General features: G+C 40.6%; 1 protein-coding gene across 2 annotated transcripts in view; it reads left to right on the top strand.

The window, feature by feature from the left end:
- aipl1 (aryl hydrocarbon receptor interacting protein-like 1) overlaps positions 1-27,027 on the top strand; it is a gene marked incomplete at its 3' end in the record, with an annotated part of 34,792 nt that overhangs the window by 6,006 nt on the left and 1,759 nt on the right. The window contains exon 3 of one of the 2 annotated variants that reach the window (XR_013845522.1): positions 7,979-8,271. Coding sequence is in view for 1 of the 2 variants with exons in the window: in XM_080053123.1 (XP_079909249.1) it covers positions 26,425-26,604 (180 nt within the window). Of the gene's footprint in view, positions 1-7,978; positions 8,272-26,424; positions 26,605-27,027 lie in introns of those variants that run through there. The other variant, XM_080053123.1, reaches the window with a different exon arrangement.

The raw sequence follows: 27,027 nt of genomic DNA, 5'->3' as shown, positions 1-27,027 counted from the left end.
TATATATGTGTTAACCTACTCAATTTGCACAGGCTTTGTTCAATAATTAAAGCTGCAGGATAGTAATGTCATGTTGTATGTAGACGGTAAACACCTGTACAATGCAATGGAGGACATTGACAAAGGGCGTCATTGCTGTGGATAAAATGTGGATCTGTAACTATAAATGTGTGTCAGACCACAGTGTTCTTCCAGCTCACTAACTCAGGGTGAATGCCTCTGTCTCGTCTCTGTTAGCTTAGCCCACTGTGCTTTTAGGCCATCTGGGTACAGCTGGGGCCAGAATGGCAGGAAACACACTCACACACACATACACACACTTTTTTTCTCTTTATTTTTTAGTCCAACATACCCCGGCCATGCCCCTTACTCACATGAACACCGTGTCCACTGAAGTGTTAAGGCCATTGACCTCCACTTGCCACGGTTTTTAACTGAGCAACCAAACCACCGTCACCAGCTCATCATTTCATATTTGTGGACCGAACTACGACTAAAAATACCATCTCACATATTAAATAATTTTATACAAAAATGGATAGAATTATCCGACTCCAAATGAATGACAATGTTCCTTCATAACTGCTGGATCTAATAATAGGCATCCGCTTGCTAGCAAGCTCGCCATTTAAACTAAAGAGGTGGCTTGTACTTCCAATGACTGTGGTGACAATTTGGGGTCTGTTGGGGAGGTTCAGCATTGTTTCTGTTAATAATTCTGGACAATTATCGAACTTGACACTTTGGTAAGTAGTCAACCGAATGATTTACATTTAAAAATGGAAATCTTTCTGAAGAATATGCCATTGGGCAGCAAGGAGATAGACCATGGCGTGTGTCAACCCTCTGTGTCCTCTGAAAGGGAGGATAGTTGGGCTAAAGGGATGATACTGAGGAGATCCTCTGGATTCGTACCACGCATGGGCAGCTGCCACTTCGTATTCACTTGCCCTACAGGCATTTCCTGTCTTTCAGCACCCTAACTAAACTGCTAGTTAGAGGATGGGGAGGGGGGCTGACAAAGGATATATGTGCAAGAGAGAGAGAGAGAGAGAGAGAGAGAGAGAGAGAGAAAAAGGGAGAGAGGAAGGGAGGATGAATTTGTAGGGCATTTTGCCAGAGCAAGGGATGGACACAAACAGATACATAGAGAGAAACAATGTACTCTTTTACACACTTCTTCCCATTGGTAGTAAGGGAGATGACAGCCGGAGGAAGCACACAAATCTTTTCTTTATGTTTTCTTCAGCGTTTCTCTCTCTCTCTCTCTCTCTCTCTCTCTCTGTCTCTGTCTCTGTCTCTGTGTGTGTGCGTCATTGTCTCATCTCCACGTGGTTGTAACTCCTAGACCAGGTTGTAGGCCTCGCAATTCCTGTCATCAGATAGCACCCACCTCCCCCTCTTCACACACACATACTCATACACAACATACTGTTCCCATGCATTCCTGGCTCCAGATGCTCAGTACAAAAAAAAATCCTGTTAGATGCTACTCAGGACTTTACTGGAAGGCCATTTCCTCTTCCTCTATCCCACCTGCTGCCTTCCTGCCAGTTGACATCACCGCTTAGTTTTTGCAAATACCATCATGCTCCTGGAGGAAATCAGTGCATTTACAAGCTGTTTCAAAGAGGAATGCAACAGTCCAATGGTGTGGGTTTATGCCATTTTTCTTGGGGTCCCAACCTTTCTGCAGTCTTTCTCTAATCCCATCAAGGCTGTAGGATGAAAATGCACTGGCAAATATATTGATCCACTTTCTTGACTTGAAAGCAATTCGTAATGGCCTTGTGTAAAGGATTATGGGGGTTGTGCACATATGATCAAGTGCATATATACTAAGCTATCAGTGTAAACGGGATATAGTGTATGCACACAGAGGATTGCAAAAGTAGAGAATTTTAATGACCACATTGTTTTTCTCCAAGTTGTTCACATGCTAGAAGCGTAATGTAAATGTTTAAAGTGTCCATTAATATAGTTTATAAAAACTTGAATTAAACTTGATTAAGGATTTCTTTGTAGCCTAAACTGCATTTATTATGTTTGCCTTGTCATTAAAAGGCAAACTTGTATTTCCAAGTAACAGGCAAAGTGTTTTAGGACATGTTTAGTTTAATCAAAGCAATTCCAAATCCCATTACTGGATGCCATAGTACTGGATCTCTATAAAGGTCACAAATTATTGTTATGTTTTAATAGCCTTTTCTGTTATAAAGCAGATCAGTTTGGTATGGGACGGTCTGGATTCGTGCGATTGTTGTGCTTTTATTGAACTAATTGCTCTTGGGTGTGCCGTAACGTTGCAGCAATAAAGCTAGCATTCGCTGTTCTGCCAAGCTCACGGCTTTCAACGGAAAAATATTTTAGATTACTGCAATACCAAAAAAAGGCTTTGTGACGCTGCTTGGGATAGGATAGAGTTGATGCCTCTGAAGGAAAGAAAATAGGCTTGCCAGAATATGCAAAATAGCACACAACAAGCATATATGTATGATTATCCTGCCCCTACAGAAAGAAAATTATTATTATATACTCAACTGTGGTATTGGCCCTACGTTTACATACAGCATGCAATCTGGCTTCAGTCTTTGTGTTGCGGTATCCACATGTAGCTTTTTGCCGTCTTATGTTGCAGGAGAAACATTTAGCTTGCATGAGTATTCAATCCTATGACATTGAAACTTTAAGAATGTCACAATACAGATTGGATGCATTTTGTTTTTTGCATTTGATTTTGGATAAACAGCATTCTTGGAATGATTCATGGGGCTTCCCATTCTTTTGTCTTGGCCAAGTCATTCCTTGCACAGCCCTCTGGGATTTTATTATTGGCAAGTATTCATAGATGAAATCCAGTCTCCATTAATTGGTATCCGGAAGATTTACAGATGCATTATTACTGCTCAAACCAAAACCCACAGTTGCCCCCCAGACAAGTTGATTTGCACTATAGGGACAAATGAGGGTGTTTCCCATCCCCCAGAGGCAGCGCTCTGTGTGAAGTCAATCCACTTTCTGGATAAGGGTAAGCTGATACTTCGCTGTTTTGCAAGGTGTCAGTAGGTCGTAATTTGTTTTTTTAAAGTCTCACAGTGACTTTGCATTTTAGAGCACTTTGGTTAAAGTGTGACTTCAGTCAAAACTCACTTCAGTTTGACCATTTGTCCCTTATCTTAACCCCAAGTTAACCACCACTTCATCACCACTGAACATACCTTTTGGTCTAGTTTTTGTTTGTGTTTCAGAGGTTTCTTTTTAGCTTCTGGAGCTGTGTGCTGCGTGCTGACTCAGGAAAGGCTTAAGAAACCTGTAATACAAATGCATATGGGTTGTTTCACTGTCCATGTTAACCAAAGAGTAATGACTCAATTTGGGGACAGTAGGCCTTGTTCTCATGACTTAAGTTATCGCTTGCGCACTGCCAAGCGTGCTTGAATCACTCATACACACATGCACTGTGTTCTTTCGTGTGCGTTTCGGTGTTTGTGTGTACACACTCCGAGAAGCCATTTTCAGCCTGTTGCTATAGGCTGGCTGTAATTGTCCTGGGAATCGTCAGCTCTGTGTAATAAATCACTCCTCTGGTACACTGTGTTCTCCACTCTGGGATGGGCTCTGTGTGTGCGTGTAGTGTGCATGCTCAACATAACGTGAGCAGAGAAAGAAAATGGCTAAGGAATAAAAGGGGTTGAAATTGTATGATATTAAGAAGGCAAAAACTGCAGCTTTCTGTCACAGCGTTGCTCTTCCTATGTGACAAACCAACCAGGGGATGTTATTACTGTATCATTTACATTGTTGATTGATTTCATATAGTCCTTTTTCTAGTTGCACCTTTTTGATCCTCATTCTTGTCTTCCTTTCATTTTACCCTTCAGCCTTGCAGGTGACTCATTTAAATAACTGCATTCAATGTCCATGTTAGAGGAGATGCCACAGTACAGGCATGGGAAAAATTATTGCAGAAAGCATCAGGCTAAAATAGTTGTAATGCAATTAAGAGGTTATAGACAAAATATGAGTGTCACATGTCTTGCTAATTCAACAGGTTTACTTGTAGTCCTCTTCCCTGTGCAGCAGATATTTCTGTTGGCTTGGGCTAGCGAGTTCTTCTTTTGTTGCACATTATGTTTCTAGCTGAACAGAGAAGTTTTGTGTTTCGTATTGGGGTTATTACATGGCCACTGGTCCATTTTACTGTAGCAGAACTGATCCCTGACCTTGCTAGTGTTCGCTGCTCTCTTTTCTTCATTCTTTTTCCTGTTCATTGTATCTGTTCACCTCGCTCTCGCAATCTCCAATCTTCTTCCCGGTTTAAATGGAATCCGTCAGACAAAAAAAAAGATCTCTTCACTTGTAACAAATGCCAAGGGAGCTATCGAGTGCCTCTTTACAAATGTATTCACAAAGGGGAAGCCTTTGCCCTGGATCTCGTATCCAATATTACACCTACAATAGATCCCTCCGGATTCAGCACAAGGTCAAGTCCCGCAACCCATTCAAAAATGTTGCCTTAGTAGAAGAACACATTTTGGACACATTGTGTGTGTGTGTGTGTGTGTGTGTGTGTGTGTGTGTGTGTGTGTGTGTGTGTGTGTGTGTGTGTGTGTGTGTGTGTGTGTGTGTGTGTGTGTGTGTGTGTGTGTGTGTGTGTGTGTGTGTGTGTGTGTGTGTGTGTGTGTGTGTGTGTGTGTGTGTGTGTGTGTGTGTGTGTGTGTGTGTCTGCACTCCAGAGCTTTCCACTGTTGCTCAGAGCAGCGTGGGGTTCGTTGAGTTTCCAGGGGTTGCTGGGTTCGCAGTGCTGCTGAGAGCTACTTTGCCCAAAGTCCAGTCCTTGAACTGTGAAAGAATACGCTGCTAGGGAAAGGGTTTTTTAGCCTGACTGCCTGCAATAGTTGAAGTCAGGCCAGCTGAATGGAAGCCAGGTAAGACAAGATGCTGTGTGCTACACGTAAGTAGCACAAAGTGGTCAGCTGAAAGAGGGTGTTTAAGTGGTCCATCACGTTAAGGGCTTTTCCGTCACTTTAAATCTCTACTAACATTTGATTGGGCCATGGTTAAACTTCCACAAACTATTTCTATAGCAAAGAAGATGATGGACCAGATTGGCCCTGTGTAGTTCCTCTTAAGGGCTTTATACTTCTGCAAAAATGTATTTTACTGTCATTCACTGGGACGGAAATTTGTGGGATTTCCTCAAGGTGAAATAACAAAATACTTGACATGTCAGTGAAGCAGTTGCCCACCCAAGGGAATGGAAGCGTCTAAACTGCAAGGAGAAATTCCTGCATTCAGCGCTGTATGGCTGCTGTAAACTGAACTGCCCCACAGGACAAGAGCTGTTTTCTATTAGGAGTTCCAGGCTGTAACCAGAGGCCAGGCTATCTAGCTCGCAAGACTTCTGCATTCAATTATAGCCAAAGCAGGGAGAATGCTTAAACAGTAGGCTGGCATGTCTGATGCGGGCTCACTCCATGCCGGTTACGCACACGCAACTCACATTTAAAAACATGCTGTAACCGCAGTATTCACAAATATGTGTGTGTGTGTGTGTGTGTGTGCGTGTGTGGCGTCAACCACCCTGTCCAAAAGCTGAAGCCAACGTGGCAGGGCCTCAAGATGGAGAACAAAAATTAGTTGCTCGATACCTGCTCCAAAAAAAATCTCCAACTGCATAGAAATCCATTCAAAAGGTTCTCTGGAAATACAAAGTCATTGTATCTCCTCAACTTCTAAGCTAACTTGCTAATTTGTGCTCAGGTGGCTAGTTATGTGATTTACTATTTGATTAAGAAGATATTAAGACTTAAAGAGTATGTTAATGGTAGCCCTTTGCTTCAGGTATTTCATCCTATTAGCCTCCAGTTACCATCCCAGATGGCATCAGGCAGCAAATGGCTTAAGGTATGTACAAGTGCACATTGGGTATAGGGTGCTCGTTGGCTGACCTACAGCAGTTCTTCACTGGCAAGCTTTATGTCCTCATGTACCTGCTAAAGCTGCCAGCTGAAGAACTGTTGTGGTCGGCCCTTTCCTGCACCGAAGACCCGCCCATCCCAACCCTGACCGTGACTTTTCAAACTTTAAAGAAATCTCGTCCCCCACATGGAAACCCAGTTACTTATGCGGCATGTTCATGTGTTGAGATTCATACCATGGCACCTGCTGTATCATGTAACAAAATCATTGCCTCATTGGACTTTGCACCGTCATTCTTGGTGAGTGAGTTCTTCCACGTTAGCTGTAGCCTTTTTTTAGAGTTTGGTTTTAACGATATGTTGTTATTATAATGATGGTGGTCAGTGTATACACAAATTGTAAATTTGACCTGCCTTGCATCATTCCTGAAACGCATTGCAGTAAGCATGCACATTTAATAATTTTTTTCCGCCTTTTTATCTTAAGTTTGAAATACCACTCCTCATTAAAATGTAACAGAAAAACAAAAAGGAAATCCATATTAAGACCAACCTACTGAAAAAAATGTGACGACCAACCCCAACTGGAATTTATTGATAGCATCAAGGCCAACAACCATCTGACAACTAATTAGCTTGCTAAAAACAATCTAAACTATAGCTTACCCTTCACACTTTTTTAGGGTAACAAGTGTTTTGTTATACACCCATTGTGTAAAAGCCTAAATATTTTAAATTTGACATGAAAAACACTAACAGTCCTCTCACCTCAAATGCAGCAGTCTAACTCCAAGGAAGACTATGTAGGTGACCTCTGATCCCAGTTGTGGATATTTACATAACAAAATTTAACAGACGGCGCCTTCTGGTTCCGAGATATAGCGATTGTGACAACCTACCCGTGTGACAAATTACCCCGTTCTCCCCTACATTTCTAGAACAATCCTAGTGGGTGGTGGATAGTCAGCATACTCTTTTAGTAACATTTGTCTTTGTAAGCTATCAACACTTAAGAAATAAAAATAAATGTAATTAACGGGAAGACATCATTCTGTAAGTCTGCTGTCATCATGTGCTTCTGCTTTTTCTCCTCAGTGTCATAAAAGTAGTTTTCTCTTCTGTAACAGCCCCGAGTGTCATGCGGAACAGCAACACATATAAACAGACAGACAGACAGACAGAAATCTTGCCTGTGACCCTCAGTGCTCATAAAATGGACTTCAAGAGAGAGGGCAATGCCCAGAGCAGGATATGAGGGCAATCTTGTCCCTTTTTAAAAAGCTGCCAGCCAGAGTCAAAGAGAGAGGGAAGGAATGTTCCGGGGCCTTAACAAAACCAGATGCCTCTGCTTACTTTCCCCCTTTGCACACATGCTCTATGTGGCCGTCTCTCGCTCTTAACACTGCAGATGGAAGCAAGAACTGGGCAGACTCCTTCATCATCATCCTGCCTGAAGTACATTGTCTTCTTTTTCCGACTACCATAGTTCCTTGTCTGGGTCCCAATCTCCTTATCGTCTTATATGGTTCTCTTTAACTCTCTATCCTTATGCTTGGGAGACCTTTACCTCATCCCCCCTCCACCCCCACAATCCTCCCTCAATCCAGACACACACACACACACACACACACACACACACACACACACACACACACACACACACACACACACACACACACACACACACACACACACACACACACACACACACACACACACACACACACACACACACACACACACACACACACACACACACACACACACACACAGAAAGCACCATCACGGGCTTATTCCACTTCCTCTCCTGTACATCCTCTTAAGGTAGAACTACCTGCATTAGTGCGCCACAACAGTGCACATAAGGGCCTTATCCGCTCTTGGATTGGTTCTGTGAGTGCATTAAGAGATTGATGTAAGGATAGGATGCATCAGGATCGTAGGAGAAGCACCTGCTGTAAGATGACTCCACCTGTCTCGAAAGGATGTGACTAGTGTGTGTGTGTGTGTGTGTGTGTGTGTGTGTGCACTTCTCTCTTCCTCCCTTTCCCATCCAGATATGCTGGGCCCGTGCCACTAGACCTGGGTGGCCTGTACCTGTGCCAGTGCCAGCTGCTGTGCCAGCTGTGCAGGGTGAGCAAGCACAACGGCACATCACAGAATGTGCAGCTGCTGCAAACAGACAGGCAGAGGAGCTTCATCAAAGGAGGACTGGGACAACCTACACACCATCGATCATAACATATTCATAAGTAGCTCCGTTATTTTACAGCATATAGAGCTCACAGTGCAATCAAAGTGATATAAGTTGCACTATGCTGCAGTCACAAAGTACAAGACATATCTTTATGGTTACAAAAACTGTGTAATGTGTTGATCCATTTTGAGATTTTGTGTCTCCCTGTAGCTTAACCTTTGATCATTAAATCAACTAAATGTTTTTATTGACACAACTTGCTGTTCCTGGGTCTCTCTTTTCTGAAATGTCAAAGTAAGAGAAGTCATTAAAAACATGTTTACGTTATTACAACGATTTGCAAGATTCTCACTGGGCTGGGGGTTCAGACTGGACCACAGCACTTTGGTGTTCCAGGCCCTCGGCTTATGGACTTAGCTAATACACTTCCTGTTGAAGACGTACATTATACTGCCAGAGGGAACATAAACAAGAATCTTCTTAAGGTGTGAGCTGCTCTGTGAGCAGTAATAGCAAGCCCTTACCCAAGCAATTCCCTGTATCTGGAGATTGAGATAGCGATAGTTTACTAAAACGTGGCATAGCAGTGCAGGTGTCAATATGCACTTCAGATGGACTTAGACATACTGTACCAACTCTGTGTTCTCAATTTCCTTGAGAGAGAGAGAGAGAGAGAGATATAAATCAGTTGAAAAGCACGGAAGAAAGTGATAGCCTTAACAATGGCTCCATTAGGTGTCACAGTAAGCTATAGTACTGCAGAGCCCTTGGGCACCTCTCTATAGTATGCAGCCATAATTCATGATATTGATTGCACCTGTGCTTTCATGCTATGATATGTTGAAACTTCTGCAGTGCTGTTTTTCCTTGCTGTTGGTGAAGCCAATTACTTTTGCTAATAGCAAACCTTCCACCATTTCAGTCTTTTAATCAACATCAGGCGGGCATCTGCAGAGGGTTAGTTAGTGCACCAACAGCTCAGCAGGCACATAATCTGTTTTAGCTGTTGGGGGGCTGCTTGAACTCTGTGAGAGATAAGGAAGATCATTTTTTCACTGGTGGAACTGACAAAAAATACATAATTTAAAAAATAAGAGGCCAGCTAAAGGTTGACTTAATCTTTTTAACCTGAATTCTAAACAAATGCAAAGGCAATCAAAGTGGGAATTTCAATTACATTTTTCTCTTAAATATTTCATTTGTGTCTTGTATTCCCCAAAACTATTTTTTATTTTGACATTCAGCGCAGTGAACTGCCAAAAGTGAAGTCAGAGCCTCACATGCACATAGATGAGGGTCTTTTCCCTGAAAGGATAAGGTTGCAAGTGTGTGTGTATACTTGTACAACTATTTTTGTGAGGACCAATTTGAGTTTTAGACATTAGCAGTAAGGACATTTTGGCCAGTCCTCAGAGAAAAACCTTCAGAAAAACCTTCAAAGGGCTGTTTGAGGGTTAAGAATTTTTTTTACGATTTAGGTTAGAATTAGGTTTAGGTTAGTGTGAAGATTCGGGTTAGGTGTTAAGTTGTGATGGGGGTAAGGGGCTACGGAATGCATCATGTCAATGAATGTCCTCCAAAGTAAACGTGTGTTTGTGTGTGTGTAGGAATGAATGGACTGTGAATAAATGTCCAGAGTTTCCTTGAGGCTCCTGAAGTATTCTCTGATGTAATGTAGTGTCTGCCGTCCGGCCCTTGTTCACATTCCAAGTCAAAGCAGGAAGACGCTTCAAGGCCAGGTCTGAAGAGGGTTTAGCAACATCTCCTAAATTCTTCCCTGTAGGTGAAATCATGTGAAAGCTGCTTAGGCAGATTATCCCTGACTCGACGGCAGCTGGCAGTGCACCTTGGGATCCTTGGGAGTGCACCTGACTCAATACTGGCGGTGACGCAACCGCCGCCTGTGTCGCAGCGTGCTCCCACAATCCTCTGTGACCTTTAGCCCCGGAGGGAAACGTGCACCCTGGGGTTTCTAAATAAGGAGATCACACACACACACAAACACACAAATGCACTAATCAACACAATGATCTGATTGCACAAAATGGAGGAATGTTTAATCTGGTACAAATGAAGCATTATAATCAGTTAATTGGATTGTTCAGGAATGTGAGCTAAGCTATTTAAGTTGTGTAAATATCACATAATTGGCTATTTATATTTTTTAGAATAGGTGGGGCAATTTCGTGGACTTATTTCCATCACCGTCCTTGGTGTTGATGCCGATCCGATAAGATGCATCAAGTCGCATAGAGGTATTAGATGTCTGACAATAAGTTATCTAATAAAATTTTAAAAAACCTAAATCGTGTTAAAAAGCAATCAAACAAAATCTTATTATAAAAGACATCAGCTGCTAAAACACTATAGAATGCAGATATCAGAAGTAGGAGGTGCTATAAGGGAATACTATCTTTCAGCCACATTCCTATCCTCTTTTTTTAATGTGCTTTTCTGTTGTCTGAGTTTGGGAGGAAATTAAAAAATGTTGTTTCTATTGAATGTCGCCAGAGCAACATTTGAATACTTGGGCGGCTCCTGCTGCTGATGTTAAGCAAAATGTAGCACAATGCCCAAGACAAATTTCCTTAACAGGACAATAAAGTTTACCCTGACCCTGACCTGACCCTGATGTATCCCCATGGTGTTAACTCATCCTGCAGATATGTAGTGCTGAACGGAAATTAAGTTAATTTATATTAATTATATATATTTTTAACTCATGAAAACACAATGCCCTAATAATCTCCATGTACTATGGCACTCAGTCCTAAAAGCTGTATTAAAAATGAAGGACAGCATCACAGGACTCTTTGCCAGGTTGAACCTTAAGAAAAAAAATGTCAGTGGTGGTGCAGTCTTTTGCCAAAGTTAGAAACCCACTTTTTCTGTTCAGCAGATGCAAAGGTAAACTATGGGGCTCTGATCAACAATTTCCCTTACACCACCCATGAGACTTAATACAATGCACTGTTGAGACAACGGCTGTAGTCTTTGATTTAATAACAAACCACACATGTAATGTCTGACTTATAACTTTGTCAATTTAACAAAGTATAAAGCTGCCATGAACCCTAAATACAAGAAAAGGGACTCAGGCAGCCAATAATAATAATTTCCTATAAATATTCTCATATAATTAATTTAAATAATTCACAAACAGTTTCTGATGGTTTATGGACATAAATGAGTTACAGCGTGAATGCCCCATACCACATCAATACCTGTCTCAGCTTGTCTCCACATTATTTACTACTATTACTATAAACTATAACTATAAAAAATACATGCTCAATGTATTCACTGATGAACATCTCTGTTGAGATGAGTCAAAGACAAAAATATCAATTAAGCATATTAGATTTCTTGATATAGCAACATTTGTGAAATGCACAAAATGTCAGAAGAGTAACTGCAGAAATATCAACAGCTTTAATGCGGTAATTACATCGTGACGGGCGTATGTTTTGTTCCATGCAGCTGTTTTATGCTGGGTTGCCCAGGTTCAATAAATTGACAATGACTAAAGTAAAGTATTGAAACAGTCAATAACTGTCACAAGAGCATTTTGTCATATTTAATATGACCATAAATCAAATGACGACCTATAGTATATAGGAAGGAGCAGGATCAGTGGCACCCATCTCTGCAAAAGTTGCTCAGCCCTATGTAAAAACTGAGGCAAAGTCATCTTTGTTGATATTTTTTCATGAATGCTTTGAATGTGGAAAGCGCACAGGTGAAAATCTAATTAGATACATGTCAAAAGAAGGATGCGTTGAGCAGAAGTTGTATTTGCATCAATCATAAATTGTAATCATGCATAGCTGTTTTTTTAAGGAAAAGGTTTCAAATCTGATTTGAAGCAAAAGTACGGGCAGGGATTGAGAGATTATTCCAAAGTAGCCTACAACCACTTACCACTCTGCCTAAACCCAAACTCATCCTGTCTCAAACGGGCCCCTACTCGTGATGTGGTCTACACATTGCAGCCGATACTTGGCCGGCTACGAACTCCCAAAAATAGATGTGAGTTCCAGATAGGTGGTATGTGAGGCGTAAGAGAGAGAAAGTGGAAAAGGCAGTGAGAGTGGGACGTAGGATATAGCGTAACAAGAGGAGAGAGGGACTAGTATGGTGTGTCTTTAATCTGCTGCCTGAATCTGCACCCTCCCCCCCCCCACACACACACACACAACTGTAATCACACAACTGTGTGTGTGTGTGTGCATGTGCATGTGTACGTGTGTGGTGACGTCGGTAAAGGTGCTCTCGTCAGTCTGGTGCTCTTCAGTGAAAGTGCATTATGTAATTCTTTGGAAAGTCTGACTAGGTTTGGACAGACGACCTTGTTAAATGGCTGTGATGGGCAAACACACACACACACACAGAAACATGGACATACAGGATCACACAATTTAAATATGCCGTTAGATAGAAACACATTCACGATCACTGCGATGTGTTCACATAATAGAGCAGAAGGACAGAGGTCCATAAATGTCTATGCGCTGGAGTGGGCTGTAAAGTGTGGAGGCTTACCCAACAGAGTTATAAATAACTGGACGGCCTGCACCTTAAGACGGTTTTGTCTGGGTGGAGGGCGCTCAGAGTTTAATGTAACCTGACAACTTAATCCCTTGTAAGAGAGAGGGGCAGAGGGAGACTTCTGAACTATAATCCACGTCTAGGATTTCCAAGCGACTGTTACCTATTAGCACTTGAGAGAGGAACAAACATTGGCTCTTCCTTTGGACACAGTTCAGCTTGTAATACCGTGGGCACCTTCACTTGTAAACAGACACATTGTTCTGCTACAGTATACTTTTCCACTCACTCGCGCATTAGAAGGTTACTGTAGCTTGATTACAAGTTTATCTCTGGAAAGGAAATAAACACATTTTGGGATTAAAGACATTTTGGCAAATATGCTTATTTGATTTCTTACTCTGAGATGGGTGGAGATTGAGATCACTATTTAGTTAAGGGCCAATTCATACTCTCCTGGTCCTCGCGATGGTGCGTGTGCAGCCCAAAATTTCTAAACGCACCCCTGTCGGTGTGAAAAGCGCACTGATTGCGCACAGCTCTAGTTTATAAACCTGTGGCTCCACACTCTTTTCCAGTTGTTGGAGTTTGCCCAGAAGAATATCAAGAAGAAAACTGTAGAACTAAGCAATATTGTACACTAATACAGACAGGGATCAATTTTCTGTATGCAACTTCTGCTCAAACATTCTGGTGATGTGTTTAACGCTTGTGTGTTGCTAAACTAATTGGCTGCAGGCTGTAGATTCATATTCATTGTAAAGACATTATAAAAGTATAAATCTTCGGTTATACTTTATTTGAAGGGGTATGCATAAGACTGTCATAAAACTGTCATTACACTGTCATAACCATGACATGACACCTGTCATGAACATTATGAATAGTTATGACTGTTGTCATAAAGCGTCATTCGGTCAATTATGTCACGTTTAATGCAACTTTGACATTGTATGAGATGTCTTTGTTATGACAAGCTGACATAAACTAGACAAAATATCTTGTCGATGTCTTGGTTATGTCGACTTGACATTAACCAATAACAAATTTAATGAAACTATAACATTTGATTATTAGAGATGTGCCCATGTATAATTGACCGAATGACACTTAATGGCAACAGTCATAACTATTCATAATGTTCATGACAGGTGTAATGTCATGGTTATGACAGTGTGATGACAGTCTCATGCATACACCTTCAAATAAAGTGTTACCAAATCTTCTAATCTCCAGGAAACAAGTGAATAAGCATATCTGCTAAATCAAATTATTCCATAAAAAAATATTCAGAGCTCAATATCTGAAGAGAGGAGTGCTGTCATAGAATACAAAAAAAAATATTTAAATAGTTTATGTTATTTATATGTGTTGGACCCACCTAAGGTTAACAAACTCACAGCATTTACAGTATAGCCCCAAACCCCAGGTCAGCATGACTTGCTTCTGTCTTGGATCTAATCTTCATAGATGTCAATCATCGATCGTGACACAGCTAATGAAAATAACTACTGTGAACAGTTGACAATCACTCAACAATTATTCATGAATCTGAAAATTAATCATGAATCCCCCCCCCCCCAAAAAAAAGACAGACAGTATTGTAATGATTTTCACTTTTTTGTTCGTACTGTTAGAAGTGAATGTAGGCTACATCCCAGTTTCATCTAATTTTACTCAAGTGAAAAAGTTGAAGCTGAAACTGTATTCTGCTGTCATCTTTTGGATGCTTGCCCATGACCACAGGCAGTTTTCTGGTGTTTTTTAAGTGCAGAGTTTCAGCGAGCAAGAACATAACTGTAACCAGTGCTTTCTTTTCTTCTCTTACTAGATAGATAGATAGATAGATAGATAGATAGATAGATAGATAGATAGATAGATAGATAGATAGATAGATAGATAGATAGATAGATAGATAGATAGATAGATAGATAGATAGATAGATAGATAGATAGATAGATAGATAGATAGATAGATAGATAGATAGATAGATAGATAGATAGATAGATAGATAGATAGATAGATATGTGATGAGATAGTGTGTGCATGCTCATAATATAGTTTGTCTGCTCAGCATGTGAGAGCAGGCTGACCTTTGATTTTAGCTGCATGCTACAAATTCACTAGGATGGGAAAAGTGTGCTTGTCTGCGTGCGTGTATCCCTCTGTGTGCATCTCACGCATACTTGAGGAAATTGTCAATATAGTTTCTCCTGCAGACCAGGACCAGCTCAGCCCCGTCCTGCTCTCTCCACATGGTCCACATTAAAGCCCTTCAGATACAGCCATCTCCCACAAGAGCGTGCTCCCCATCAGGTTCTTCAGTCAAACGTCTGCCAATTTAATTGGTCAACGTCCTTGGTAAGGAAATTACATTGGGTTTGAAATAGGGCTAGTGGGTGGATAATCTCCCCGGGGAGTGTTAGCAGAGACTTCCAAGTTCACTGGGTTTGCATTAAGTCATGCAGACTGCAACAGTGCATTATTCACATAAACTTGGTTGAGCTCCAGGGCTCCGAAGTAAAAACACCACTATCTACTTTTTGAAGATATATCGGGTGCCTCAAGCAAGGTGGTACACTGAAATGGAATGAATTGTCCACAGTCAAGCTACAGGTTGCACATATCAGAATAATCAAGCTATTGATTTTCTCCTTTTATTGATCTTCACCACATACGTACAGCAATGGAGATATCTGTATCTTTACTTACAACTATGATTTGATTGCTTTTTTGAAGTTGTCTACTATTTTGTTTGGTATGAAGCTCAGAGTTAAAGACAAACTGCTGGTGTTCGAAAGGGGTTGAAATTAGTTTTTAAATTATATTGATCAATAAATAAACATTGAACCAAATAAATTTAAATACCACACTTTAGCTTTATCCATCTGCTTCTAAACAGGTAGACGATTTGTCTTAAGGGCAAGGCCGGGTCAAGTGTATTCGGGTCAGACAGGATGACTACTAGAAGCAACCGTTTAATCCCTTGACCTGGTCTAACCAAGAGATTATACCAGCTTGTTGGGGGAAATACTCAATCCTGTCACTCTCTGTTGGCTGCACTTCAATCACATTCAATATCTCACTTCCCCTCTCTCACATCCCCACTGGCCCGGCAGAAAAAGTTCAACGCGACACCATCACATAGCTCGATCGTGACACAGAACTACTTTAAACAATGAGTAATGATGGAAGCACATGGCAGGATTTTGTAATGGGGCATTTAGGGCTGGACAAAACCCCAAAAAAGAACAGACCATACAAAATGCTGTTAGAGACAAGTAAACCAGCCAGAGCTGACAACAGAAAATGAACACTAAAGCACAGCAGCACACACATCATTCAACTATTTTCATTTGTTCATTTCAAATGTGACGTGACTGTGACATACCTGATATCTGGGCAGACTGAGCATTAACTGTTACTGTACTTAGGTCACGCGTAGAGTTATAAGGGAGATATTATGACAGATAACAAAATGTACAAACTGGCTTAAAACACTTTAATGGTTAAAGTTTTATATAAGGGATTGGTTGTTGTTCCCCTTTGCACAAGTAATGGTTTTTGGTTGTGTATTTGTCAAAGCTGATGGGGATCAAAAACATTGCTTTGTGCCTTATATGAAAACATAGAAATCTGATGTCATGTATCTGGTATGTGTCTGGTATTGAGAACACACTGGGTATTCCTTTAATGTGTTTGCCTCTGCATGCTACTAAATGAAGAACAGTCAAAGAAATTGAAGCCAGAAGGCTCAAATTTTTTATCTGAATTTAATAATTTTGAATTATGCTCAGATTCACTTTGCATGGTGACATATGAGCATGGTTTTTAATGTTCCAGAATGTTTGTATGTGTGTAGCTTTTGTTTTGCACAGGGGTGGGAAGAGAGAGAGATCTTTATAGCAGCATGAGCCCTTGTTGAAGGTAAACAGTAGGATTATGTCCATGCTACTACAATGGGTCTATCAGGTCAATCGGCTTCATTAGCTCACAGCAGGGGCACAGGAGGATTTGCCTTGTCTTTGTCAGTGGTTCATCAAAACTATACTGTCGATTGCTACTGACGCCAATGACTACTAACAGCCACCTGCGGATAGCAGAAGCTACAGCCACAGATGTGGGCTATCTATTTGTGTTATATGTTTTGTAAGTTGGAACCTGTACCAAGCTGTACTGACAACACATTCCAGCAGCCTGGCTGTGTGGTCATTAAAAGAATCAATCAATCAATTTATCAGACACACGTTCAATCCCAGAATATTCCCCTATAGCCCTATAATAGGCCTCACTGGTAACCCTGGGTAACACAGCTCATGTGATTGTGTGAACTGAGAAGGTGGTGGCTGTTTGACCTAACCCTGTGTGTGTGTGTGTGTGTGTGTGTGTGTGTGTGTGTGTGTGTGTGTGTGTGTGTGTGTGTGTGTGTGTGTGTGTGTGTGTGTGTGTGTGTGTGTGTGTGTGTGTGTGTGTGTGTGTGTGTGTGTGTGCAAGTGTGTGCAAGTGTGTGCAAGTGTGTGCAAGTGTGTTCATATGAATATTCCCCTCTTGTTGCACATCACACGCCTAGACCCAATATTTCCTGTGCCACAGAGGACACTTTTGCAATTAGTTTGTGCGTATTAGGAACAGGGAGCCGGTATGTACTGTACGAGTGTGTTAATGTGTCATGTGCATTTGCCCTTTGTCCTGGCTGCTATGTGTTCTGGTATGTAGCTAAAGGTCGTGGCCAGGCAGAGAGCAGGGCGGCAGGGGCCCTGTCAGGGGAAAGCGGTGGCTAGGAAGCAGCAGCTCTGACGAGAGTGGGGATTTGGCCAGAGCCCCGAATGTCACAGCAAAACAATTCAGGACCTTGTGGCACGGCCTGAAAGATTACAGGCAATAGAATGCCAGAGGAAATAATCAGTTAGTGAATTATGTTTACTCAATGTCCCTCTACAGGGACTGCATTAAACAAAACTTGTGGGTAATTCAAGAGCAGCAACTGATGTGCGCACCCCGGGAATCCGAGCTAATGTGTCATTACAGAAACCTCTCGCCTGCTGTTACCCATTGCATGACCATGCAGGCTGTTCCTGAGAATTTTGCAAGTCAGGGCAACTTACAGGCACATACAGAGACACCAACATAACGAGCTATCCAGCAGTACTCCTATTGGCCACAAGAGGTACTGCAGGGTCAAAAGTCCTCTATCTAAGGGGTTTAGAGAACAGCGAGTCTTACCGCTAACCTTTTATGCTTGGGTTTGAGGCGAATGGCCAGCTTTATACTGTGTTTTACTGCATGCATTGATAGGATTTACACAAGGAAAAGTGAATTTATATGTGTCACTACAGGTGCTAGAATGTTTTTGTTTTGTTTTTGTTTTTGCAAATTAAATCTGGAAACACAATAAATAACTTTTTCAAGATTGTTTTTTGACTTACAAAAAAATCTTTGTAAGACATGGATGGAACGCTACCATTTGCTATGCAATGCTTTCAGATGTTTGACCTGCAAAGAAATTAGAGCTTACAAAACATGTGCTAGCTAGTGGAACATTAGGGTCGGAAATGCTATCATATACCCATTTGTAATCTTGTGATCTAAAACTAAAGATGGGAAAATGTGGATACATACAAAGAGGGAACAGAAGACTCTCATTTAAGCGTATGATTTGTTAGAAGCTCAGGCGAGCGGTAGATTGTTCAAATTCCACAGACATCTGCAATCTATGAATGAAAGTTGTGTGCACAGCTTTCATGCATTGTGGTCTATAAGGCATCCACACGGTTTAGAAACTTGAATCGAAGATCCAAATTTGAAATCCCCTGAGCCTGGAGGATATGACTGGATCGACTGAACTGCTGCCATCTTGCTTATCCCTATGGAATCTTTGGAGGAAATATGAGGGATGGACTTGGAATCTTAATAATTTCACTTCCTAATCTGGTAGAGTTTAGGAGTTTCTCATTCACTCTGTTTGAGAAGCACGTCTCTGATTGAAGTTACGTCAAAAAAGATGGTATTTTTGCTATTTTTGGACCAATGTGCACATATTCACGCACCAAATAATTGCATTGCATTGCAACAGGTCAAATAACAATTTGTCAGTTAAATTTTTGTGTTTACCTCAGTCGTCTTGAAACGTTACATTATTTACTAATCTAATGTGAGATGTTTTTGTGATTTACTGACTTCTTCTAAAAGTAATGAACTGAATTGAATTTTTTTTCTAAATAAAATTTAAAAAAAAATCAATTCAAATAATGGTGTACAGGCATTTCTTCACCTGTTCAGGCAGCCTGTCATTAACTTGTGACTAATGGCATAACACTGAGTGGTGGTCAGTGATACAGCCATGACACATATCATGGCTGGATGACTTCCAGGGAACAAAATTATCTTTCTGTGCGTATGTTGATGGTAGCAATGGAATGGGCTTCTTCACTGTTCCTGAATGTCGCCTTGTTGTTGAACAGAAACCTAAACAAACAGTAACAGATTAGTACAGGAATGTGACAACAACTGATAATGTATTTGTTCATGGAGGCAATAGCAGCTGGTGTGGAAGAATTCCTATGGCTATTTGTTCCACACTTTAACACTAAACACTGCCTGATGGGAGCATCTGAGTGGTTCTAAGGAGAAGCTGGGCGGGGAATTTCAATCACATAAAAAATTAGAAAATTTATGTCAGGGTTTTCAGCATCTTTATATTCATTTTTTGAGATTGCATATATCGACTTATTCCTGTTCTGGGTTACAGAACGTAGCCTCAAATTGCAAACTACATTTAGTAAAATTCAGCTATTCGCTACAACATCTTGGTCTCTCCAATGATGAAATAAGACAAACAACCACTCCAGAGCCGATTATGTTCAATTGCATACATATTGGACAAATCAGTGTGATTTTGGACAATAGCATGACTTCCTGATATTGATATTACCTTGATAATTAACTGAAGCAGAAAACTGTGTCATCTACAGTAATTGTACAGAGTTAGACTCCTTAAACGTTCATGTGTTCTAAGTATTTAATCCTTGTGGGATTCCCAGACAAAAATGAGGAAAGCGAAAATTGTGGAATAGCTTTGCCAGGATATGCCAAACCGCAAAATTATGTAAACTGATTCAATGAAAGAAGAATAAAAATACACTTATTCGTGCAGGGAGTGTTGGAAAGCATCTGTAGGATGGAAGGGTCTGAGGTTTTTCGTCCGAAGACATAACAGTCAAATGTCACGGTGACACGGTGCCTTGGTCAAATCCGGGGAACGTGTGTTAGTGTTGAAGGAGATATTCAGATCATTTACTTAAAGCAGCTCCGAGTAACATTTAAATATCTTTTAAACCTCGTGTTTCCTCACATAATCATAAATTACCTTTAACAGCAAACGAGACCATCAGTGCAAAGAAAGACGTTTTTATATAGTTTTTATTACTGCATTTGGTCTGGTCGCACACCCAGTCCGATTTTCGGTTCACGCGTGCATGCTTTATAGTCACATATCATTGGTCGCAGATTTCAGTGTGGCGCAACAACGCGATTTGAGAAGCCTATCCCTCCAGGTGAGGGAAGGGGAGCGGGAGCCTTGTTTGAGACAGTTGTTTGTCGTCATAATGACTGATAACGGGGCTGAACCATCAAAGAAAAAAAAGAAAATGCAATGAAGAAAAGCTAAAAGGGAGAGATAGGCGGGCGGGAGGGCGTTGCCAAGCAACGTATACACAATTTCACAGGAGCGAACTAGACTCCTAAATGAATGAGCGGTAGCCTACTAAAACAAAGTTTACTTTGCCTCACCAGCATCATCAGATGACCATTATTCATATGAAATATGAATAATGTCATGTTGTCAATAAGTCATTATTTACAACAACATAAACACATTACCTCATCGTGATCCATACTAACTGCCGTCTCTCGTTCATTCGCTTTGTGTGAGGACACGTAATCTTTCAGCTCTGTGAGAGAGTAGTTAGGTGACACTGCATCAACTCATTGCAATCAGGTGTGTGTAGCACTGACTGGCATTAGTTGATGCTGTGTCACTAACCACTCTCACGGAGCCGAAAAGAGTCCGGTGCCCTCACACTTTCAACACACGGACATGCACTATATTGCTTCCTGATCATTTGAATCTCGGACGCCCGGCACGAGCTAGAAAACAGCTTCACGACAGCTGGCGTCGTAAAAATACTACCGCTTTTGTCCAAAGGGGACGCCAACGTGCCATGTTACTCGTAGTGGCTTTAAGTCTTAGAAGTGTTGCTTTCAAAAGGCCCCTTAAAGCTGCTCACGTCAATCTGTTTGTGCTTCTAATGATCAAATTACTACTTTCATATGCAAAAGTGATTGAGACCAATTAACAAAGAATCATCACAGTACACAGCAGTTCGTCTCAGCTCTGCAGAGCAATTTAGCATCTTTCAGCAAATTATTTTGGTTTAAAAAACTACAGTAGGCGATCTGGTCTTATTTCAGTTTCCTGCCTAACCCTCCCACATAGGATTACAAGGCAGCACTAGTTATCAAATATCTAAGGTGAAATTTGATGTCTTGTAAAGAAAATGATCTTAGGTTAAAAAAAGACTTTCTGTCTGATCTTGCAATACCTTTGTATAATTCCAAATAAACCTAAAAGAAAAGCTTTGGGGGGATCTCTAAGTCTTTCTTTTTTTAACCTTGTGTCTGTTTCACTGCCCAAAAGTAGCAAATTAAATCAATTAATGCAACTTTAAATAAAAGTATAATTAATTATATTCATTGAAATCTACATACATTTTTAAAAGGAAAATAACTCGTAATGCAACAGAACGCCCCTTTCAGTGTCAGTCTGATGATACTTATTGATTACTATTGATAATGTTGCACATTATAAAATATTGTTGAATATAGTATCTATCTATAAAAATCTGTCATAGTTTATTGTGTTCATTGAAGGTTTTCAATTTCCAATATGTCCAATGCCTAGTTATCTGCCAAAAGAATGTGGTGGAATTTGTCCCCAAACCTTGCATATTGACCCCCCCCCCCCCACACACACACACACACACACACACACACTCTGCTCTTATTGCATGTTCCTCTTCCTTTTAGATCTGCTGGGTCAGCTCTGCTTGTCATCATGTCAGCTGGGAGAGAAAGACGGATTCTCTCTCTCTCTCTCTCTCTCTCTCTCTCTCTCTCTCTCTGTGTCTGTACCTCATCCCCACAGCAGAGCTAGGCACAAGCAGTTCAAACATTCATAAACATTATGCTATGTGCGTGTATGTTGTGCATCATGGAAGGAGTCCTCCCCCCGGATGCGTTATGTATATGAATGAATGCCTTTTACACAGGGAACGGCTCCTCCCCGGGAAACCCATGACTGTACAATCCAGAAATAGAGCATGACTTGCTTAAAGTGGAACTAATGCATAAGCAACGGGTTTCCAGCAACGGCTAAATGTGATGGAGACCAGTTTGTACCTGCTGCTTGTAGCTGAACCTGCTCTCCCAAGACGTGTGCATGCAGTTCAGCAAACTGGCACATTCGATTTCCCTCACTACAATGTACATGCAGCAAATTTAGACACGCATGCACGTATAAACACACGAAAACACACACATGCACCTAGACACACATTGAAAGAGCAGGGGAGAAAAGGTGGAGACGGTGTGACGCAAGCACCATGAGTCACTCTGACACAAAGCCTGTGTTACAACACACGCCATTGTCATAGCATTACCTCTCCAACAGGTTAGATGGATTGCTTTTCTGCTTCCCTTCACTGATAGAAAAAATTACCAGAGGTGAGTGCACTGACTGACACAACTTTAACACCACCAAACCAAGACCATATTCCATACGAACCTACTCTCTCAGGTTCAAAATGTACAGACAGACATCCCAAAATGATAATTATCCACACTTTAAACTCACAGATATGATAATGGCGTAAAAAAAGGGTTGTAACTATAGCAACACAAAGAAAGGCTCCCCATTTAATGCTGACTATTTCCACAGAGAGGGGATGGACGGGGGAGATAAGTCCATTAAAAAAATTCAACAGTTTCCTTTCATTATTTGAGTATACAGTCATAAAAACCATAAGGATATTTCTCATGAATCCACAATCAGGCCCTGCTAAAAGCTATGTGGTTCACAACTTGTGACTGTCACTGTGACCTGTCCCTCATATGTAGGTTTATTTTTGTAGCCCAGCATCACATATAGGGCTCTACAGGTCCGCATCAGCAACACTTTCAAATAAGGCCCAAATATGATCACCAAGTTACAAAGACCAACTCCTGCTGCACTTCCAACCTCTTCCAGGAGAGGGCCTAAAAACTGTTGATTGCCTGTGCTTGGAGAGCTGCTGAGTACATACCAAAATGTTGCCCAACTCTGTTCGTCATATCAGTGGGGGAAGAAAAGGCAAACTTGATATGTATGTTACAGCACTTTCCAATTATATAGAGGTATTGTTTGAACAGAGAGATAAGGCAGCAACCTTGCCTGAGAATTCATGGTGATAGACCGCTTTCTCTATGTTGCCTCACAGGGGAAATACGAAGCTGTAAAGTTATACAATTGTGAGCATTGCCAAGGTGCAGTTGTGGGGTTTTCTTTTTTGTGCAATTAGTACGGAATAAGGCATTAACACTGAGTAATGTTTGAGAATAATTGCCCCCTCAAACTGCTTGCAGACTTTGTTAGCAAAAAACGACAGGAGCCCTTGGATTTGCTCGCTCGCGCGCGCGCACACACACACACACACACACACACACACACACACACACACACACACACACACACACACACACACACACACACACACACACACACACACACACACACACACACACACACTGCCCAGATGGGAGACAGATGTTTAATAGACAAGGTCAAAGAGTCCATACAGTAATTGTCTGCTCCACCATTTCTCAGTATTCCCGGCGTTGTTCAGATCACCACATCCACATAAATCCATGAAATTTCCTCTGGAATGGAAACCATGTTCTACTCCCACACATTTATTTTAGTTTATATTATAACTTTCTCTCCTACTTTCTCTCTCTCTCTCTCTCACACACACAGACACACACACGCACACACACACACACACACACACACACACACACACACTTTCTGTCTGATCTCGTGGTACATGGGACACACAACAGACGGGAGATACATCAACACATACACCTAAGAAAACAACCCAAAATAATCTAATCCACTCCACGTTTCTGTCATTCTGTTTCCCGTTGTATTCACAGACAGTGTTAGCTCTGATTGATACACAAAGCAACAGAGAGATGATGAAACATAAGGAGAGTAAGAGAAGGTTCTAATCTCATTATCCCTGCCTTAGCTAATCCACAAGGAACAATACCTCAGAGTCACCCACACCTTTTGTTCTAGTTGTACTCCTAACATACCTACTCATAAGTTACATTTCTATGCAGGGTCAAATATAAGGTGATCCAAACCAATTTTAGAAAACCATGGCAGAAGTGCAGGAGACGCTGTTGCTGGGCTTAGAGGGAATCAAGAAGACCATTCTGCATGGAGGGAGTGGAGACATCCCAAAATTCATAACTGGAGCAAAGGTATTGTAGTACTTGTAGTACTATATTTATGCTATATTCACTTCACATACAGTAGGCTACACAACTGTGTCTTCACTTTTAACCAACTTAACTCGAATCCAGGATACACTAAATTTTGCGGGACTAAACGATTTCACTATAGAAGGTATTAACTGTTCAGTACATAAATCTAACTTAACCATATTCCTGATAAATAGTAGCTATGGATGGTCCTTCTTTTGGACCAATGGAAGAGGAAGATTATATATATTACACATATATCACAAAGTAGTTTTAATACACGTAATTGGAGATTCAAACAGAATTCAACATTTTAATCTGATTATCATACTGTGCACAGCATCATGACAAGGCATGTACTGTATTTTCAAATAGACGCCATATTTATTTTTTTATTTTTTATCTATTCTTTTGACTATTCCATAGTCTTGATTTTAATATTTCTTAACAAATGATCTATAAAAGGTCTTAATATGCACAAGACTCAAAGGAGCCAAAAGTAACAGGCCAAAAGTCTTTATTATTATTACTTGAGTTTTATGCGTTTAATTTTCTTGAATTTTTTTTGCATTTTCACATGAATAGTTTAGGGAGAGGAGGCCCTTCCATGTTGTTACAGTTCCCACTGGCAGCCAGTAGAGGTTGGCAGAGGACATATATCACACTTTTATGAAAACAGTATTTTCAGAGCCTATTCAACCAGGTCTGACCAAATTAGTCCGACCTAAAGGACACTGTTTTAAAATGTGTGAGTGAAGGAGGAATTTAACCCTCATCCTAGAGGTACATTTTTTGTCATATCTTTTACTATTTCTTTACAATTTTTCTTGAGTTTGTCTATCAATTTGTCCTCAATGACTTATTATATAATTGTTTTCTGATTCCCTTTTAATTAGCACTAAAAAGACAAATGTATCGGGGTCAATTTGACCCCAGTCAAAATAACCCAATTCTGCCTATGCAGTTTTAATAGATGTAGCTATGTATTGGGTTATGTTTGCAATGGGTCCTAATTTAGAGTATCACACACCAGCAGGGGTGGGGAACTCTGTCAGTCATTTTAAGGGAGACAGACACAAATCAGCAGACAGTGCAATGTTTGCTCCTCCTGTCACATGACTGTATGAACTGAGCATAGCATGAACCACATCTAAACACCATTAATTTTACATTATGAACAAATTGGAAGTCTTAATTTGATTTAAATGTATTTATTTATATGTACAGGGGCTCATACTGAGACTAGGGTCGCTCTCTACTTTTGCATTGAAATAAATATACAATTTAACATTTTGGAACTATAAACGATGGCGGGTTAATTATTATTCTACAATCGGGTCAAAATGACTTGTTATGAACTCAGCATATACATTTACGATACAAATAAAGCTTACTTAAATAACTTAAAACCATATTAAAACAAGGGTAAAAAAGTTCTAATGTGGAAGGTACTAGGGATAAAAGCTGCAATTTACATTAAAGTGTATATCCATCTAATACAATATGCAAATTAAATGTTACCTAAAATAAAAAATAATCCTTTTTTTATACTCAGATTTCATTAATTACATAGCTAGTAAGGTATTGAGAAGAAAAAAGTTAAAATGTTGCTATGATGGTTGTTGTTTTCACTAATGTATGCCTGGGGTCAAAATGACGGCAGGCATAACGTACTGGCACTGACTTGTACTGGTATATGAGTGAAGGAAATATGGAGAAAACTTGTGATATAGCATTTTTTTGCATCCCAGCATGCACACAGTTCTGCTCAATGGTTTCACTTTCCTTGGATGTTATACAACCATGCAACCCTGGCATGTCTGTCCTTCTTCCTGTATATCAAGATGGTGACATAACGTTTTTGTTGAGACTGATGTTCACTTGTGTTCACCTTCCTTTTTCAACAAAGCATGTTATCTTTCCTTTCTGAGAGTTTTGACCTTTTGACTTCAGACAACTTTTTCTTTATTTTTTTATTTGTCATCACCGGCCATTCAGGCACTGATTATTTGACCTGTCTGATAGTTATGTCACTAGGTGCCTGGTGTTACCCAAAAGAGCTGGGTACATTTGTGTCTTTGTAATCGCTATTCATTTCCCCTCCTTAGTGGTCAGACTGTGTGATTTAAACAAAAATAATGTTTTTCTTCTTTCCTGTGGCTCCTTTTTCTCCAGGTGACATTCCACTTCCGCACCCAGTTGTGTGATGATGAACGCACAGTGATAGATGACAGCAAAGTGGTGGGGACGCCCATGGAGATAGTGATCGGCAACATGTTTAAACTGGACATCTGGGAGACCCTGTTGTCCTCCATGAGGATCGCTGAGGTGGGGGAATTCTGGTGCGACACCATTGTGAGTGCTTAATAGAAATTCCATCTGATTTTTTTTATCAATTTTCTTTGCTCATGTTTCACCTTGTTTGCCATACTTGCTTGTTTTGAAGCACAGTGCATCTCCGTCTGTTCTGACAATTCCACACAATACACAATTATCTCTTTCACATCATACATCTTACTTTGGACAGACTGACGCCACACTGCAGATTTTGAAGTCATAGACTCTAAATTAAAAAACGAGGAACAATACAACACAACAGGACCATTTTGTGTGCTCAAGTTATAAATGTGAAGCCCACACATAAAGAACAAGCATATATTGCACCCTCCTTGATAATTCTCCCATCTCAAAACTCTAAAGCTGGATCAACAGGCTTCCTAAAGTGGAAACATTTACGTAATGATAATATATGGGCTTTATAACAAAACAAAAAAATAC

This window comes from Ammodytes marinus (assembly GCF_949987685.1).
Source record: "Ammodytes marinus genome assembly, chromosome: 3".
In the NCBI taxonomy this organism is placed as follows: Eukaryota; Metazoa; Chordata; class Actinopteri; order Uranoscopiformes; family Ammodytidae; genus Ammodytes; species Ammodytes marinus.
The sequence above is the reverse complement of the archived record's forward strand: the minus strand, read 5'-3'. Positions and strand labels throughout refer to the sequence as shown.